This window comes from Haliotis cracherodii, unplaced genomic scaffold (assembly GCF_022045235.1).
Source record: "Haliotis cracherodii isolate W230 unplaced genomic scaffold, xgHalCrac1.p SCAF_10, whole genome shotgun sequence".
Lineage (NCBI taxonomy): Eukaryota > Metazoa > Mollusca > Gastropoda > Lepetellida > Haliotidae > Haliotis > Haliotis cracherodii.
In genome coordinates, this window is record NW_027266265.1 from 19271887 (window position 1) to 19291129 (window position 19243).

General features: G+C 39.6%; 1 protein-coding gene across 1 annotated transcript in view; it reads right to left on the reverse strand.

The window, feature by feature from the left end:
* LOC139454169 (short transient receptor potential channel 7-like) overlaps positions 1–2983 on the reverse strand; it is a 210532-nt gene extending 207549 nt beyond the window's left edge. The window contains exon 1 of the mRNA XM_071235719.1: positions 1962–2983. Within this exon, the coding sequence (XP_071091820.1) occupies positions 1962–2007 (46 nt within the window). The 5' untranslated portion in view covers positions 2008–2983. The remainder of the gene's footprint in view (positions 1–1961) is intronic.
* Between the last annotated feature and the right edge of the window lie 16260 nt (positions 2984–19243).

The window sequence follows — 19243 nt, forward strand, 5'->3', positions numbered from 1 at the left end:
AGTGTCAAGCCGTTAATCAAGCCGCTTCACACAGTGTCAAGCCGTTAATCCACCGACAATACATAGACATGTGTATAACAAGGGGTGGTTCTGACCCTAACTGATCATCCTACGTGGTGATGAGACAGTATCAAATCGCTTTCGCTCGTCAAACCTGTTTGTCTTCATATTAACTCGGCCATAATATTCTGCTGGCTCAGTCAAGCATATGTGATGAACATGGAATAACATATCGATCATGTCACTACAATGGCCAGTGACATAAACATCCGCCGTCAAGAGGCATGAGAAGTGATAATTGTTTGTCCAACATGTAGTTTATGTAATACACGACAAAGTTTATCAGCTGTCTCTCTATACGTAAACACTTTGTCAAGCTGTATAAAAGCGTATTGCCCGCGTGTGTCTGGCTTGTTCAACGTATGGCCAGCATATGAGTAACGTATGACTAGCGCGCTCAGCGTAGGGGAAAGGTGCCTATAACTAGTAGTGTACACCCATTCATCCAATTACCACGAAAAGCGAGAGGAGTCTAGATATGTAAATGGTTCATACGTTCCCATACGCCGAAAATTGTGTGCATGCACAAAAACGTGTTTAAGCCTTGGCGTACTGCAACGTATACCAGCGTGCTTTTAACGTATACAACTTACACCTAACTTATTCATAGCGTGTTTCAGCGTTGCCGGCGTTTTGGTGAAAATTCGCATACGTCGCCATACGTTATTGCTATACGTTATAGTGTGACGGGGCCATTAAATAAGCACGGGGCGCATTGCCCATAGGCACCCCTTCACTCAACGCCATACGGCGTCCTGGGAGTTACCTGGGAATCTACAATAGTAGGTGTTGATATAGAAAACACATAGCTTTATAGTGCACTAAATCTAACACCTTCTTTTCATTACATAATAACAACAGCAGGTGACCCCGCTTGGTAGCCGATTATTGATGAACACTGTATTCCAAACACTCAATCCAGACGCGAAACAACTAGTATTAGATGCCTGACAACCACGTGCACCAAATACAGCGAAATGTTGCTCGAGCACTTTCCTATGTAGATAGCGAAGTTTCATGTATCTGTTCAGGCGGGATATCGCCATGATTCTCATTAGGGTACCGTCGTATATGGAGGTTTCCCATTCGACATCGCATTAAGGTTCACGTTAAGGAGCAACGCGGGCAAACTGCATCTATTTTGTAAATATCTCCCTTTATAGCGGATATGACAATGCGTTGCTCCAGGTACGGACGTGAAGCAGCTTGGTCTTTCATTATGCCAACACGTTTGTACCGACAGATAGAATTCACGTTGAATGATTTATTTCAGACAATGTCCACAAAATAGGCACAGCACGTGGGGGCTAAATGGTAGACATATTTATCTCTGACTTTGTGTCATGAACAATTAATGCAAATGTTCGTAATTTTATTCCTGAAATTATCATGTTTAATATGTCAAGTAATATATTGTTTCCTAAATCGACATTCAGGCTGATTGACTGTAATATTTAGAAATATTTTGAATGCGATCATGTCAGCATGGTGTCAAAGACAGGGGTGTGACATAAACGTTGTTCTTCGACTTTTCTTTCTAAGTTTAGTGAGAAAAATGAAAATGTTCAATTTGCTGAAAAGTAAACATAGTACCAATGAAATTATACCTGAAAGAAATCCTGCAAAGAATATAAAGGATTCACTTGAAATGAAACACAGACAACACAAATATTTGCATTAACTTTTTGTGAAACCCAGTGCTGGGGAAATGCGTCCAGAATAGAGAGATATCGGATTAAGGGCGTTGGCGAAGGAATACACCTTGCACGACGAAATTTACATCAGTCCACGACATGCCCGGCACATGCACGCAATTCCCGTGCGATGTTCCGTATTGCGCACGCATTTCTCATGCGCTGCCATGGCAATACAACACAACGACAGATGGAAGAATCACTTACCTCTTCTACGCCTCCTTCTGTTGCCTATTTCTCCTGGATTAAACATCGTTATCTTAGTAATATCCAATGTTGAAATCACTGTTGGTACATACTTCAGTCAGACCACACAAATACTGCCTAATGGAGATCGCTACACTATCCACTTCCCACTTCCCCTGTTTTGCCTCGAGACAAATATCATGATATGGACAGTGGAGCCGTAACAGGCCACCGGTTAAATATGTTATTGCTCTTTGTAAGCTATTGCTAGGAGTGATCTATTCATGAAGTGCTACACTCATATATTGCAGCGTAAATTCACCTCAATAGAATTCCGTTGGCAATTTCATCTGTGACATATGTAGATAATTTATCAAATATTTCGTGCGTGAGCACGATATGATCACAATTACAGAAATATTCCTTAATGAAACAAGCAACTCGTTCAACTGTCAATATCCCACAGTGTTGTATATTTCACGAACACGCCTTTCCCCTTGTCCATTTCATGACATGTACATTTCACACACGTGCAGCAATCTGACATCGAGATTCGCTCTCAGGTCACTGTGGCGATGTTAGTTTCATGGTGAAATACCAGATGTCACTTGTGGCTTCGTGTTACTGGACAATATTTCATATAATTCACCTAGAATCATGTTTCGGCTACTTGGTATTAAAACTCTATTATTTCCCGTCAAACCATGCCAGAGAGTTCTGGGAATTAAATCACGCACTTTACGTAGTACCTTTCAAAACTTAGAATATTTAACCAGGACAGTTCATTATTTGTCAGCTGCGTGTATAACCAAGAGTAAATCGTTGAATTACATCCAAATGAAACATTGTATAGTTAAACCGGAGTCATCTTCTCTGGATTGTTAGTTAATTTCAAATCCCCGGTTTACTGTTGTCATTCAGGTTCGACTTGTATAAATGGGATCTGAATGTGATTGTTGTTGCTGTTTACAGTCTAACTGTACGACAATCGATAATTACGTGTGGAATGATCAAAGTAATGAATGACGAGAGCTACCGTTGTCGTTTATCACTTGATGAGTTGCCTTGCCCGCTGACACACACAACGCTGAAGCAGCAGCACGGGACCAGAACAACTACAGGCGGGCGGTATTCATTGAAACAGCCCAGATTAATCTGCCACGGTTATATCATCGATAATTCATTTTTCCAACTTCCGTATACTCCATCACTGTTCACGTCAGTGCCTGTGGGTAACAGCAAGGGACAAGTTAGGTGTCTGGATTGCCGCCAATACAAAACGAACCTGACACAGCGATAAGCTTGAGTGGACCTGTGTTTGAAAACCATTCAAACTGTAACTAATCTGAAAACAATTTTAGAGTTTTTGTTACAAATCCGAAAAAGGTCTTCGGAGGTCTGCCAGAGAAATGAATGATTTCTTGTCAGTGTCGTCCCTATGTACACAAGATCCTTGATGCATGCCCCCTCTCCTTCTCCTTCAGTGCATTGTCTTCGATTTAAACGTTATAAACCTCCAAGTTTCTGTCGAAGATAAAATCCACATTGAATCACTTTAAGAAAATTCGTTGGTCATTATTCAAATATTCCAAAGTTATCTTGGATTTAAAAACTCTTCTTTAAAGTCAAGAAATATTCCATAAGATCACACATAATGGCACATCAAACGACAAACTCCCCTTTGGAAACTTGCAAATCCTCGTAAAGTACTCCTTGTGGTGCCTATCGAAGTTCGATGTTGCGCAACATTCATAACCCAGTGCTTCAACAAAGACTGATCCCCTCGGCTGTTGTGATATGTCCAGGCTGTGCCACTGACAGGCTAGCACTGACACACAAGCGAGTAAATGTTCTCTCGGCTTCCGGAACAAGTAGCATCCAAAGGGTATTGTGGACGTGTTAGAGCCTCTCAACTCCCGTATGGACTTAATTATTGACGGTAAGGACAAAATCACCCGCTACCCAGTCACAGAGCTTATCGATCGATCAGATGTCACGTGGAAAGGGAGAACAACCCACCTGTGCGGGTCACCCGTGACAAACAACGGGACGGACGGGTTTCGTTTATTGTCGCCTGTTGTTACTACAACCGCCCGCTCGAGTTGATGGTAGCACAGCTGGCATACTGTGAGATCGCCGGCTGTTTGTTGCCTGCTCTGCGTGCCGATCCGGCTAATCGCTGACGGAGGAACCACTCGCAGGATTCTCAGATAAATACGACATTTGGAAGCCCGCGCCTTCGATCTCGCAATGCTTACATGTCCGTGTCAGCGCCAAGCCTGTCCCAGAGATGATAGGAAGGTCCAACCTGTTGCAGACAAAACTGCAGGCGTTGATATAGGGAACGAGCAAACTCGTGCAAATCCGTTTTTCAGGTTAAGTTATTTATATCCGTTCCACTATCAATATTAATAACAATAACGGAGGCCTTTTTACTTCGGCAATGTTCTTGTGCCTTTTTGGTTGGGTTTGGGTTGGGTTGGAAGTATGGACTTTGAAACTACAGGCTGTACCTCTTTATATCGCCAGGTGATTATTTTGCATACTGCCAAAGGAATTACGTTATATTTTATTACCCAAGAGAAATATTAAATTATTAAAGAGACATATCATAGATAATGTCAGTAACTTCAAGGTAACAGTTTAATTTGAATTTGAAAATAAAATTAATAATCGTTTTTGTCTCTGTGAGTTTATATTAATTTTGAGAATTCTTTTTGTTTTTGTTTAAAGATTGTTTGGATTTGTTTTGGTTCAGGGGCCCGTTCCACAAAGCGATCTTAGTCCTAAGTTGGTCGTAACTCCCATACTTTATCATAGGCTTACGATCAACGTAGCCCTAATATCGCTTTGTGGAACGGGGCCCAGATAGCTTATTCATATCCAGTGTCATCTTTTCTAACTTTGTCTATTCCTGTTCCATGGACCCTGTGTGTAGTATGCTATACACAAGCAACAAAGAACTATATGCATTGTAGGTTATTAAATCACTGTGTCTTTTTCTTCAGCGTCAGAAACATGTTACTGGTCACTTTGAAATAGACATGCATAGGCAATGGGTTGAAATAGACACGGAAAGCCGGGGGCGTGTTACATGTCAATAACATGTCCTTTTCAATATAATGAAATATGTACCAGAAGGCATCGTCGCTCAACCCCATGACCAAGAGTTTGTCGATATCTAATCGTCATTGTTTTCAACGAGGCGGTTGTGGAAGCAACGCGTCTGCCAGGAGTTAAATTAGCTCCAGCCCTTTTATGATGAAGACAAAGCGTCGTGTCGATAGAAGCGTCTATTATCTAGTCTAGCAGGATGCAATATTGTTGATTTGTGTAACAACTGCATGCACAAGGCAGCCGGGTCGTTTCAGAGTCGACGTTTTCTTTGTACTTGATGTCACACCTGATGTCAGTTGTTATGTGTGAGCTATAAACCGATCTCCAGCTGTTATGTATGAGATATACACCGATTCTCCAGGTGTCATATATGAGATATACACCGATTCTCCAGCTGTTATGTATGAGACATACACCGATTCTCCAGGTGTTATATATGAGATATACACCGATTCTCCAGCTGTTATGTATGAGACATACACCGATTCTCCAGGTGTTATATATGAGATATACACCGATTCTCCAGTTGTTATGTATGATATATATTCCGATTCTCCAGGTGTCATGTGTGGTATATACATCGATCTCCAACTTTTATGTATGAGATATACACCGATTTTCCAGCTGTTATGTATGAGATATATTCCGATTCTCCAGGTGTCATGTGTGGTATATAAACCGATCTCCAGCTGTTATGTATGAGATATACACCGATTTTCCAGCTGTTATGTATGAGATGAACACTGATTCTCCAGTTGTTATGTATGAGATATATTCCGATTCTCCAGGTGTCATGTGTGGTATATAAACCGATCTCCAGCTGTTATGTATGAGATATACACCGATTCCCCATGTGTTATGTATGAGATATATTCTGATTCTCCAGGTGTCATGTGTGGTATATACATCGATCTCCAACTTTTATGTATGAGATATACACCGATTTTCCAGCTGTTATGTATGAGATATATTCCGATTCTCCAGGTGTCTTGTGTGGTATATAAACCGATCTCCAGCTGTTATGTATGAGATATACACCGATTTTCCAGCTGTTATGTATGAGATGAACACTGATTCTCCAGTTGTTATGTATGAGATATATTCCGATTCTCCAGGTGTCATGTGTGGTATATAAACCGATCTCCAGCTGTTATGTATGAGATATACACCGATTCTCCAGCTGTTATGTATGAGATGAACACTGATTCTCCAGCTGTTATGTATGAGATATACACCGATCCCCATGTGTTATGTATGAGATATATTCTGATTCTCCAGGTGTCATGTGTGGTATATACATCGATCTCCAACTTTTATGTATGAGATATACACCGATTTTCCAGCTGTTATGTATGAGATGAACACTGATTCTCCAGCTGTTATGTATGAGATATACACCGATCCCCATGTGTTATGTATGAGATATATTCCGATTCTCCAGGTGTCATGTGTGGTATATACATCGATCTCCAACTTTTATGTATGAGATATACACCGATTCTCCAGCTGTTATTTATGAGATGAACACTGATTCTCCAGCTGTTATGTATGAGATACACACCGATCCCAATGTGTTATGTATGAGATATATTTCGATTCTCCAGGTGTCATGTGTGGTATATACATCGATCTCCAACTTTTATGTATGAGATATACACCGATTCTCCAGCTGTTATGTATGAGATGAACACTGATTCTCCAGCTGTTATGTATGAGATATACACCGATTCCCCACGTGTTATGTATGAGATATTCACCCATTCTCCAGCCGTTATGTTCTATATTTTCAGAGCAGTAACCAGTCATGGGTTTTTTCCGTTACGAATCCACACAATATGCCCAATCTAAACAATTGGCGTCTTAGAAATGATTATTCATCGACTAACATTGACCTTAAACTGGATACAAACGCGCGTCTAAATTCCTGTGTCACCCTTTGTTCTTGTTAGGGTTGACAGAATCATTAGATGCATTCGGAATCCAGTTTCTCAACACAAAAAATCGAAAGACGGAATGCTGTAGTTGAAGCACTCTCTCAAAAACAAATTAATAACTTTCCTATTTCTACCTTTATTACTTCTATATATACAGAACCATGAGATTGGAAATAGTCCCGCGGAGGCAACGACGCAAGTGGGTTTCCTCGTGGTTGTGTATACGGCCCCGTGCTGACGGGCGTATATTCCCTAGCCAGATATTACTCTTGTGATTGACGTGGATAGTTCATAAGTTGTGGCTTCAAGGATATGGTTGATTATGATGAAGTACTCGCATAGAAAGTTCAGATGATCAACATGCTCAGATGACCTTTTCTGAGCCAGACTAACAACGTCTTGCCAGTGAGTGAGTGAGTGAGTGAGTGAGTGAGTGGGTGGGTGGGTGGGTGGGTGGGTGAGCGAGTGAGTGAGTGAGTGAGCGAGCGAGTGAGTGAGTGAGTGAGTGTGGTTGAGTCATAGTTAGTGTATCAGCCTATTGATGACCGGAGTCTGAACACAACCCCGTGATGAATCGTGAAACAGTGCGATGACATATAATCATGCAATTACTGTGATATGGTCATGCACAGCCGCTATCGTCGTCGTTTCTCGTCGTTCTTTTCGTTTTCAGTAACATGCACAGTAACAGCGGGGCTTCAACCTCGTAAGACAATTTGAGGTTGTTATTTTTTAATTTTAGACATATGGGTTATTAAACTTACTTTAAAGTTACTATTATTCAATTTACAGTTGAAGATTATTCTTTTGGAAAGTCCTTATTGAAATATCCCTAAGAAAACCAATTAGAAATTACAGTATATATTTTAGGCATAAATGAACTAAACTAAACGTTAGATTCCAAATCGACATTTGAGCTTCAGATAATTCATTCAAAACAAGGGGCAGCTTTTCTAAGCTGACCTAAACATACACATAAAAAATAATCATTTTGTATTTATAAAATCTCTAATCTTTGGAAAAGGACCACCCAGTCACCATGACAACAATTCTCACCACTGATTCCTGGAGTTTGCCAGTGTCCCAATGGTAACCCTTCTTCCTGTTCCGCGATTGCACCATGTGCCTGAAATGCAAACTGTCGCATCAAAAAACCATCAAAGAAAATCTGCCCGCGATTGGGAGGGAACATACTCTATTTTTTAATATTGCTTTGGTAAATAAATTGATAATTGATTACATGGAATTCAATAAGATTGGCAAAGTTGAACTTACTGTTTCAGGAATATCGATGTGACGGTGCGGTGCTCCAGAGACCAGGGTGTCATTATAACAAGAATAAAGTAATCATGAAAAACTTGGTAATAGATTAACAGGTTTATTGCTATTAGCTAATTGTATCAATAGACAATATAAAAAGATCAAAAAACAAATTTACACTGACAATGATCACTGATTAATAAAGTGAGAGCAAATATACAAGCTGATTAGCTAAGCCACTGTATAACAGTAATAAAAAGTAGAGTAGCTAAATCAATACTTTGACAAGATATTGACAAGATGCACTGACAGTCAATTAACTCGGCTGGGACCAATTAACACCTGAGAGTTAATTAGCTCAACACTCTAAGGAATGAATACCCTCGGCTGGGTTAAATGACGGGAAATATACACAGAGGGTCTATCCCTAAAATAAGTCTCTTGGACCATAAAATACACGAAAAACGCCTGAATAGCAGCTGGTCTCATGGACGGATTGTTGGTTATCCACGGATTACTAGAAAAACGGGGTACGAAATATAAAAGCCTACCTAATACTATTTAGCTCAATAACACCAGCGTAAGTTAGTACCAGAGAGAAAACTGCCATAACCACTTACTTACGAAGTCTTAGTTTCGACCTGACAGAACAACGAGCAAGACGACCGGTAAACGGTCTAGCGGTGCCTGACGGAAAAAACACATAATTTCATCAATGGTTTTGTACGAGTCCCTAATTCTCCAGCAATGAACGTAAAGGCACTGGACAACGACGACCGTCGGACTTTGCCGAATGCTCACGGAAGTCTGACGATTAAGGGAGGGGGAAGCCGTGCGGGCTCTAGACCGTAACTAGACTAGTTTTACGACACCGTGACAAGCGATAATATCGATATCGTTCAATAATGGTCAAATAGCCAATTCCCTTCCTGGCAAAAAAAACTTTTCACAAGTCTGTGTGACAAGGATGACTTCAAAATTCCAACAGTCAACTTTCCCTTTAATTTTTCGAGCAATATTCCAGCAGCTCGAGACTTTGGTGGACAACTGACATGCCTGTGCATGTGTGTGTGATGGTGGGGCAGGATGCGCTCACCTTTTCGCGAACACATCAACACATGCTCATGACATAATCGTACCATCGACTCGGCTTTTATAATTAGCAGAGATTTCTTATGAATGGTTTTGTCGTTTTTATTCAATTATTCACCCTATCAGTGGGAAGTGCTGTCTTAATACCAAGAAACCGTTCTCCTGTGTTATAACTGTCTTTCCTGTTACCCGTCAAGAAAAACACGACAGTCACCGATTGTAACAGAACAGACAGTCATCTATACTGAACAAAACAATTAGCGATCATGAATATTTTGGGGGATATTTTTTATGAAATTGGGTACTCACTTGAATACTTTTTTGTCCAGTATGTAACACCAAGGACTGTCAGTTAATCACGTGTTTAACCAAATCATCAAACAAAACAACAGACAGCCATTGGCAACAACACAGATATTCACTGGCATCCCTGCAGACATTTCAATTTTTATGAACCGTATTACCAGAGCTGTTATTTTAAGGCAGACTATTCCTTGTATATTCAGATACTTCAAAACCAAGCACATGCCTGAGTACTAAAGTTTGATTTTAAACGGCCTTATAAAACATTCTTATTATCAACTTTGCAGGTGCCCCGTCAATAATATATTCTCAGGATATAGCGAACCATGAGCCATCCATATGTTTTATGTGTTTCTCCAATCTCAACCGGTAAACCAGTGGGAGGGGGATTTTTTTTTAATTTAGAAGAAAACTGTTTTTTAATAATTGTCTAACTTTTTTATGAAATCTTAAAGTTTAGAACACTTAAATCTCATAAAAAGGTTAGACAATTCTAAGTTTGGAACACTTCGCAACAGTTATTTTATGACTTAGATCGAGTCGTTTTGCTTTGGAAGCGAATTTTCAATAAATATAGCTGAAGAAAGATCACGCTGACCTGGATCTTTTTAATGTTCAATTGAGTATCCTCACATTGGGGCATACATTTCAACAGCGGCCGGGATAAAAATGAGAAAAGAAAACTGGCCGATATATGCTTCTTTCCTGAAAAATGGGTGAGTGGATGTTTTTTAACACTGCAGCCTCGATCCAGCATTCCAGCTATTCGGCCGCGTGTCGATTATAACCATAATCGGAGTATACTATGACACGCAAGTCACAAGGCTTGAACAAGTGATCCAAATGTAGTCGCCTCTTGTCAGGATCCGGTAGAGTAGGCTCAAACGACTCCCCCTACATTTGACTCTCGAGTCATATGGGCCTAGGCTCAAATGACTTCCCCAGTCAGGCTCAAAACACTCCCTCTATTGTAACTAGCAGCTACGCGGGGGCTCTGGCCAGTAATATAACTATCACATACATTACAGGGCGCCATAGAGAAACGATAACAGGATGGACATTACTGTAACAGGAAAGACAATATGATTGGAATTTCTAAATAAAATCAACAGTCCAGTCAGTCTTTGGTCTTAAAGGATAACAACCACCACCGTGCTCATTTGTTGAACAGGCACACGAGACAGAACAGAACAGAACTTTATTACGCCCAAGGCTACAAAAAGTAGCATGTTGAGGTTTAACAGGAGATGCGACGTATAATAGTGATGGCAGCTTTAATAGTTATTTAAATGTAGCCATTATTATTTTACAATATTTTGATAATTTCTTCAAGAAGATATTATTTTTACAATGAAACATCTGTTGAAGTTTAAACATAGATGGGTGTACAATAAGAATCTTTGGTATGTATAATTGTCTTACTTCTTTAAAATATTCACATTTAAAAATATAATGATATTCATCCGCAATGTCTTGGCTTTTACAAACAGTATACTTTCTATCTAATAAAGGGGTGTGATTCCATCTTCCACATTCAATCGGTAAATAATGGCAAGAAGTTCTGAAAAGTAGTAGTGGTATGTACACTCGTTTTGGTAAATTGCACAGATATGTTTCCAGTGAGATATTATCTTTAATGACTTTATAAAATTTTCCTTTACTTGAATTTGTGACATCAGAATTCCACCGTTGTATAAACTAATCTTCCAAACAAGTTCTAATCACACATGTAAGCCAATCAACTGATGAAAATGACTGATTTATCCAAACATTGTTATTACCTGTCATAACAAGAATATGTTTAACAAACTGTATCCAATTTTGTTTATACACAATTAATGAAAGTTTGGTGGCTTTTCCAGATAACAATCTTCCCCAAAAAGTGATGATTCGTGTCATGACAGTGATATACAGAGACAACGACGCCATCGAACGATACGAACAGTTGAGATTCAAAAAATGTGTTGCCCTCAAAAGAGGAGTTTAAGCTCTCTCGACAAAATCAGACCGACGGCCACACATGACGTGGCACGCACGATCAGCGTTAGGTTGGGCAAAAACTGTCACTCGGAAGAGAATTGCGTTAAAGTAGGAGCCATGTGTTAAATACTCAAATGCTGCATTATCTCAAGGTTAGACTTGGAACTTCTACACCAACAATCAAGTCGAACTGACATTCTCTCAGTAAAGGTGCCATTGATTGTTGGTATGGTTATTGAGTCTCTAAAACGCTGTCTCAAACATTCAAAGCAGTTGCTAGATTTTAGCAATCTCAGAAAAGAACCAAGTTAAATTTTGTCAAAACATTTTGATTTCATCTTCGTCTACCAGAATATAACAAACATAATCAAAACTTTCATTCTTTTATACATGGGGCATTTGTAACTATCGTTCCATTTCTAGCTTCAAAAGGTTCGGGATTATTTGTCAGAATAAAAGCGAATGGCATGTGATGTTCACTGAGCAAACAATATGTCTAATGCTTGAATTCCTCATTAATAACATTTATGTGAAATTTGGGGATATGGCATTTAGGCAAGAGGTAGACACCCCCATGGGCACCAATTGTGGACACTTCCTCGGTGGCTCGTTCTTTAAGCACATGACTCGGGATTTCTGCTCGGATTGGGAAAATCAAAACAAGGAAATATGTCTAAGAAGTTTAAATTCAGCTTTAGGTATATCGATGATCTGATAATCTGATATCGTTCAGTAATGGTCAAGTAGCTAATTCGGCTCCACTGATTTACCCACCTGAACTAGAAATTAAAGAGACCAGTGAAACTGTCACATCTGTACCATATTTAGATCTATGCATCACGATTCAGAGTGACAAAACACTATCTACAAGACTGTCTGACAAGAGGAAGACTTCAACTTTCCAATTGTCAATTTCCCCTTTATGAGCCATATTCCAGCAGTTCCAGTCTTTGGTGCCTTCATGTCACAAGAGATCGCTTGTGTCGATGTGACTGTCGTGTTGTGCTGGAGTCAGCAATATTCCACTTTCAATAATCAAGTCTACGAGAAGCAAACCAGTGATGGATAGCATGAGCCTGCTCAGTCGGCTGTACGATGAAACACAGTCAGCCAGATAACACTTTGTAACCATTTTATCCTCATTAATTGGCTCTTACGGCAAGCATGGATACTAGAGACCTATTTGTCCTAGCTCCCAAGTGACGACATGCTTTATGTGAACATAGTTGATACATACTTCCTCCACATATTCTTCCTTATAAAAAGGGTTGTGCGAGAGGGGGATGTTTTCACTGCAGTACAAAATTCTACAGGTATGTCACGACGGAGTGTAACTTATCGAACCAGTCAAATAACGGAAGATAACATAAACGACCCACGTAGAATAAGGTATCCAAATACTACAATCGTTTCAAATTACAAATATATTTTTCGAAAACAAAACGGGTGTAAATTGTTCTGTCCGTAATATCAATTCAGCTGTGACTGGGGTCGGGGAAGGATGAAGCAGATTGGCCTGATTCACGTCACCCCGCTACACTATACAAAAACACGTTCAGTCAGAAGGTAACCGGATTCTCGTAATCAACGTCGTAAATTGGATTTCATCTCCGATGACGCTGTTGCCAAGGTTATGGGACTGCTCTGGTGATGCGACCCTACTGGAACAATCGACACGACCATTTCAGACCAAAAAGCTTTCATCTTTCGCTGTGTATTAAATGTCAGAATATATTCCGCGATTATGTTGTGAAAAGGGAAATATCTCTGATTTCTGCTCTGAATTAAGTGATCTGAATATTTTTGTTTAAGAAATAAATTGTGTCCACGCATCATCTGTTTTGCTATAGATGATTGAAAATGACGGGTCCAACCTTTATCTAAAATTAACAGAGTTGTAAAGTATGGTGGACGTGGTCAACAGAACTGGCCGGTACTGATGTTCCTCTCTACAGGACTCGAGGGCATCTGTCATTGTGAAGGGGACATTGATGTCAGATTCAGCCTTCAATCACACTCAGGACATACATGTAGGTAGGCCATTCTAACAAAAGCACCCCACCGTAGATACACAACATAAAATAGGTGTCCAATGTCCAAGCATTAAATCACCTCTAGATTGACCATGGAGATGACCTCCACGTGACTCGCCAGGTGTTGTTCTTCATTCTGGCCTTGAAGCGAGATGTTTGATTTCAACACTGAGTGAACTGACCAACTCTTGTTGACTGGCAGCGCTGGCATTATAAACAATGCAGTTGCATGCAATAACGTCTCGAATGTAAACAAATTAAGTCTTACAATTCGGTAAATGTCCGATTTTTAATAAGTGCTTCTTTCTCCAACTTGAAACGAAACCCATACCGTATGATTCATATGATGTCATTGAATGTTCAATCAGTTCGAATATCGGTACATTTTGACCAGGAAAATGGTTATTGCCTTCACTGCGATAACAGACACATTTTTTAGATCGGAAGCTTGTGGTTAGTGTAAACCCATATGATGCATGGCTTTATCCGTACAGCTCACGAAACGCAGCTTCTATCTTGACCTGTTAATTAAGTCACTTTATAAGTCATCGATGTAAGCTCATTAGCCATTTCCTAATAAAGAATTGAGCACCACCTCAATCGCCTCTAACACGGCATGTGCGTGGTTGTGCTTTGACGTGTACTTATCGCTTTGTTACTTTGATTTCGTTTGTTCGTTCTTATACTACTATTTCATTGCAGCTGCACGTCATAGTACTGGTAGTGAGTGAGTACAGTTTTACGCCGCTTTTAGCAATATTCCTGCAAAGTATTACGGTGGAAGACACCAGAAAAGGGCTTCAAACATTGTACCCATTTCGAGAATCGGACCCAGGCCTTCGGTGTGATGCGCGAACACGAGTCTACTCCATCGACGTTTATTTATTTCGGATTATGTTCACAGCTTGGGTTTTACATTTGTGACAATTTGTGATCGTTCGTGTTAATCCGAGGTAAACAATTTGATTGATGAAGTCTGTTTGTGGACACAAAGGGTATGTTGATATGGCATTATTTTGCAAAAATAGATTACTTATTATGACATACTGTATATGGTTAAAAGAACGTAGATTCGAGATCAGTGTAGCAGCCCGTGCTGTGAATCTGTGATGGCGGATTGAGCCGGCCAGCTGTCAGCAGCCGCGTACATCATCCCTGATGTCCAAAGTCACGGGGCGGGGCAGTCACAATAAACAACTTCGACCAGTAAAAGTGTCAAGGATATACGGACACGCGACACATGGCACGGACACAAATATAAGACGTACCTATGGCACGCCATGTTGTCACAAATGAAATACATTAAATATCCATTTGACATAATTATCAATACACACAGCTTTATGTGGCAGTGCAGGTTTTATTCGTGAGTAGACGCTATATTAGGAATACGAAGAGGTTATTATCATTTTCAGGTTGAAGGTAGCAATTATATATAATTTGCACTTTAAAGCTCTTCAAAAAATTGGACTGGTAAAATTATGTAATGAACGGGATTTGTATTTGAAGTATTTTGTTGTTTAATGCCTCACTCAGCAATATTCCAGCTATATGACAGTGGTCTGTGAATAATCGAGTCTGGACAAGACAATCGAGTGATTGATATCATTCGCATCGATCCACGCAATTGGGATCGATGACATGCATCAACCAAGTCAGCGAGCCTGACCACCCGATTCCGTTAGTCGCCTCTTACGACAAGCATAGTCGCCTTTTACGGCAAGCATGGGTATTGAAGACCTATTCTACCCCGGATCTTCACGGGTCTTATAAAATTGTTATGGTCTCTGCTTCAGCCGATCCAAAGAGCCTGACAACCCGATCCGTTAGTCGCTTCTTACGACAAGCATGAGTTTCTAAAGACCAATTCTAACCCGGATCTTAACGGGTTCTTCGAAGTATTTTTTTACAACATTCAAACAATATCATAACACAGGGCACCAAGAACAGGCACGTTTCAAACAGGGGGCAAATCGAACCTGAGTTTTCGGTGTGACGGACGAACACTTCAACCAGTTCACTAACCTATATTTCTTCCTTTGAATGAATCGACAACAGATTTATGTAAGTAAAGAGGATCGTGTTGTATTTGTTCGGACAGTGTTAACGCGTACAGTTTCGTCTACGTGGCAGGATGATCAATAGCCTTATAAAGCGCCAGACGATGCAAAGTGACTTGATCGATTATTTGGAACGGAGAAGGGGGTGCAAAGATTTTCTTAGATATGAATATCTAAAATTATAGTCCTGGAAGAAAGTAGTGATGAAACGTGTGCATTTGTTTCCCTCTTGACGATAGTAACTATCCAGAATCGAACTCTGTCCATAGAGTGAACGGCAACACACAGCCAACCTCGTGTCTGTATATATTATCAATTGCGATTTATGTGATAACTTCTACTTGACTGCCAGACAGACAGACATACAGAACACGAAAAGTGTGTGCAACATCGAGCGTTTCCGTGGTTGTAATTCACGTTTGACACGTGAAGATCCGGGTTACTATCTTCAGCAACCCATGCTTGCCAGAAAACGCGACTATGCTTGTCGTAGGAGGCGACTAACGGGATCGGGTGGTAAGTCTCACTGACTTGGTTGATGCATGTCATCGTATCCCAATTGCATGGATCGATGCTCATGATGTCAATCACCGGATTGTCTTGTCCAGACTCGATCATTTACAGAACGCCGTCACATAGTTGGAATATTGCTGAGCGCGGCGTTAATCAACAAACAAAAAAATTCATGTTTCGCTGCAATTAGTGAATCAGTCAGTTGATGTTTTACAGCGTCTTCACATTATGAGAGGAGTTGAGTATGGTTTTACGCCGGTTTTAGCAATATTCCAGCAATATCACAGCGGGAAATCGAACCTGTGACGAGACAACGCTTTAACCACAAGGCTACCCCACCGCCCCGCTTCCCATTTTGCCTGCTTCCCGTGACTACTGTTTCATCATACATTCTTCATGGTTCAGTGACTGCTATGTACTCCCTATCACCCATGTTTCTAGGTGAAGTTGGATAACGTGTTGGGAGTTGTCAAAATGGGAAAAAGACAAAACAGATTCCTTGTAGCATTCGTTGTTTAATTTATTCATTGAATATTTACTAATGTACTTAATTCTATAAACTGAAATTACGTTCCAGGAACAAAAATATCTATCTATCTATCTATCTATCTATCTATCTATATATATATATATATATATATATATATATATATATATATATAATGAGCTCCATTTGGATTATATATATAATCCAAATGGAGCCCAGAACAACTTCAGTCTGACGCCTTTTTATGTTTTTATCTAGGGTCTGGGAAATTGACAATTCATTCTGGTCAAAGTGTATTAAGGACACACTAGCAGACAATTCACAGTGATCACAGTGCGATCACAGTGATCAGTATCAACATTATTCAGTTTCATTGCCACGACCTACTTCAAGTTTTAGCCTATGACTAGAGATTCTCATCATTGTTAAAGACTAAACACAGGCCCTGTACAATACAGGTTTCCTATGCAATTTCGCTTCACTTATAGATGTAGGTGTCAAGCAAACGGTGCTTCTAAAACATGCACAAAAACCACACGTATAAACAACATTTGTTCTGAGAATATGCTTGACATGGGCAGCCTAGCTTTCAACGCCCATTTCTCACAACTCCAAGGAGATTCTGTATCCTAATGCAACAAACAGGCCCTCACACCCCTCCATTTTAAGTGGTCATAATGGCAGTGCACCGTTTTTACTATGTCCGTCTGTCGAGAATATTTCTCACACAAACGGTGGTACAGGAGCAATATATATATAATGATAAAATAACTAACTATAAAGTTAAGATGACAGTGAAAAATCTTTTAGAAGGTTCAGTTTCACTTAATAAATGGACAATATATTTTGATTATTATTATTTTTATTAGATTATTCAGGTTCTAGGAGGTTTTACATTCTTTACTGCCGGTGATATTTGTGTGGTATATACAATAATCTTTGCTGGAGAAGAACCTCCTATCTAAAGAAGAACGTAACACTTCTCCACCTGAGGGCGAGGTTCATAAAGTAGTCTGTCAGAAGAGATCGCGAGCGACATCTGACGGTACCAATAGCAAAAATGTGCTTACTTATGCGGAAGTTTAAAACTCAAAAAGTAATGTTTCATCATGTTAGTTAATATGAACATTTAGATCTTGACATGATATTTCCCCTCCGGGTCTGTAAAACTTGAAATATTTGCTCGATATTTGATGCAAGCCAGGGCACTGTACAATATCATATAATTGAGTTTTCCCACGGTAATCCGACGTTATTGAGAACTGATTTAACATTTTAACCAACGATAGCAAGCACCATTTCTTCATAATATATCATCAGATAACTGTTTAAACATTAGACAGGATTTGTAGAAGTAAATACGTTTGCAAGAACGATGCAATGTTATTTGATATTTGCATTTTTAGGGTTGCAACCAAATCTACAAGAGATTATTAAGTTAATTTTCTAAGATCAGTTGCATGTTTAAAGAACATTAATCGAACTCCTTTTATAGCGCCTATGTGTTTAAATTCCCCTATATCTGAACAATATAATAGAATTAGTGCTATCGATCTCTTTAATAAACAGTACAGTGTTTTAGCAATTTCTGTTATTGATTTTATTCCGGTTCCGCGTCTTCTATTTCTATGGAAATGTATTCCTCAATGACAGTCGATAGTTAATTCCTTGGCCTTCACTGCATAATACACTTTTTGTTTTGTGATATTTACATTCACTTTCAATACTGGATAATATTTATAAAAAACGTTAAATTTTTGTTTGTAGACAGCTAAGGTTTCAGCTTACAGTGACATCTGCATGTGGAATAATTATATGCTGAAGCCACAACCGAATATCCAGGGTGTGTCTGAGTTGATTATAAACAGTGTTCTCTGCCTGGACTGAATAATGAATTAATAAGGTTGAGTTATCTATACAAAAACAATATACAGAGGATACCTGTATGTTGGCATTCTTTTCCTGTGTTATTTGGTTTTAAATGGTCTCAAACACGCCCGTCAATTAACCAGTCGGTTATTTTGCAAACGGATATTTGTGACAGTAGGATATGTGTGGACAAGGGCGACGAGATGGGTAGCGTCACTTGGATGACGAGGTCGACTTCTGCTTTATCTATTAGAGTGCTCTGTCTTCAGGGGCCATTTTGAATGAAATAAGCAGTCTCGTTTAATAGAATCACATACACATACAAGAAACATCAATTGACATACACATCAGCCACACACACACACACACACACACACACACACACACACACACACCAAAAAAACACACAAACACACACACACAAACACACTCTCACACACACACACACACACACACACACACACACACACACCACACACACATTAGACTTAAAGAGCAGGAAGCAGTTAGAGATGGGGGCAAACAATTTTGTTCGACTATGAAATTTGGATCCAATCGATAGCTATGATTAACTTTGCCAGGGTTACGGCGATACCTACAACAACGAAATGAAATCAATGCTAGCAGTTTGTGTTATAATCATGAAATATCTGTA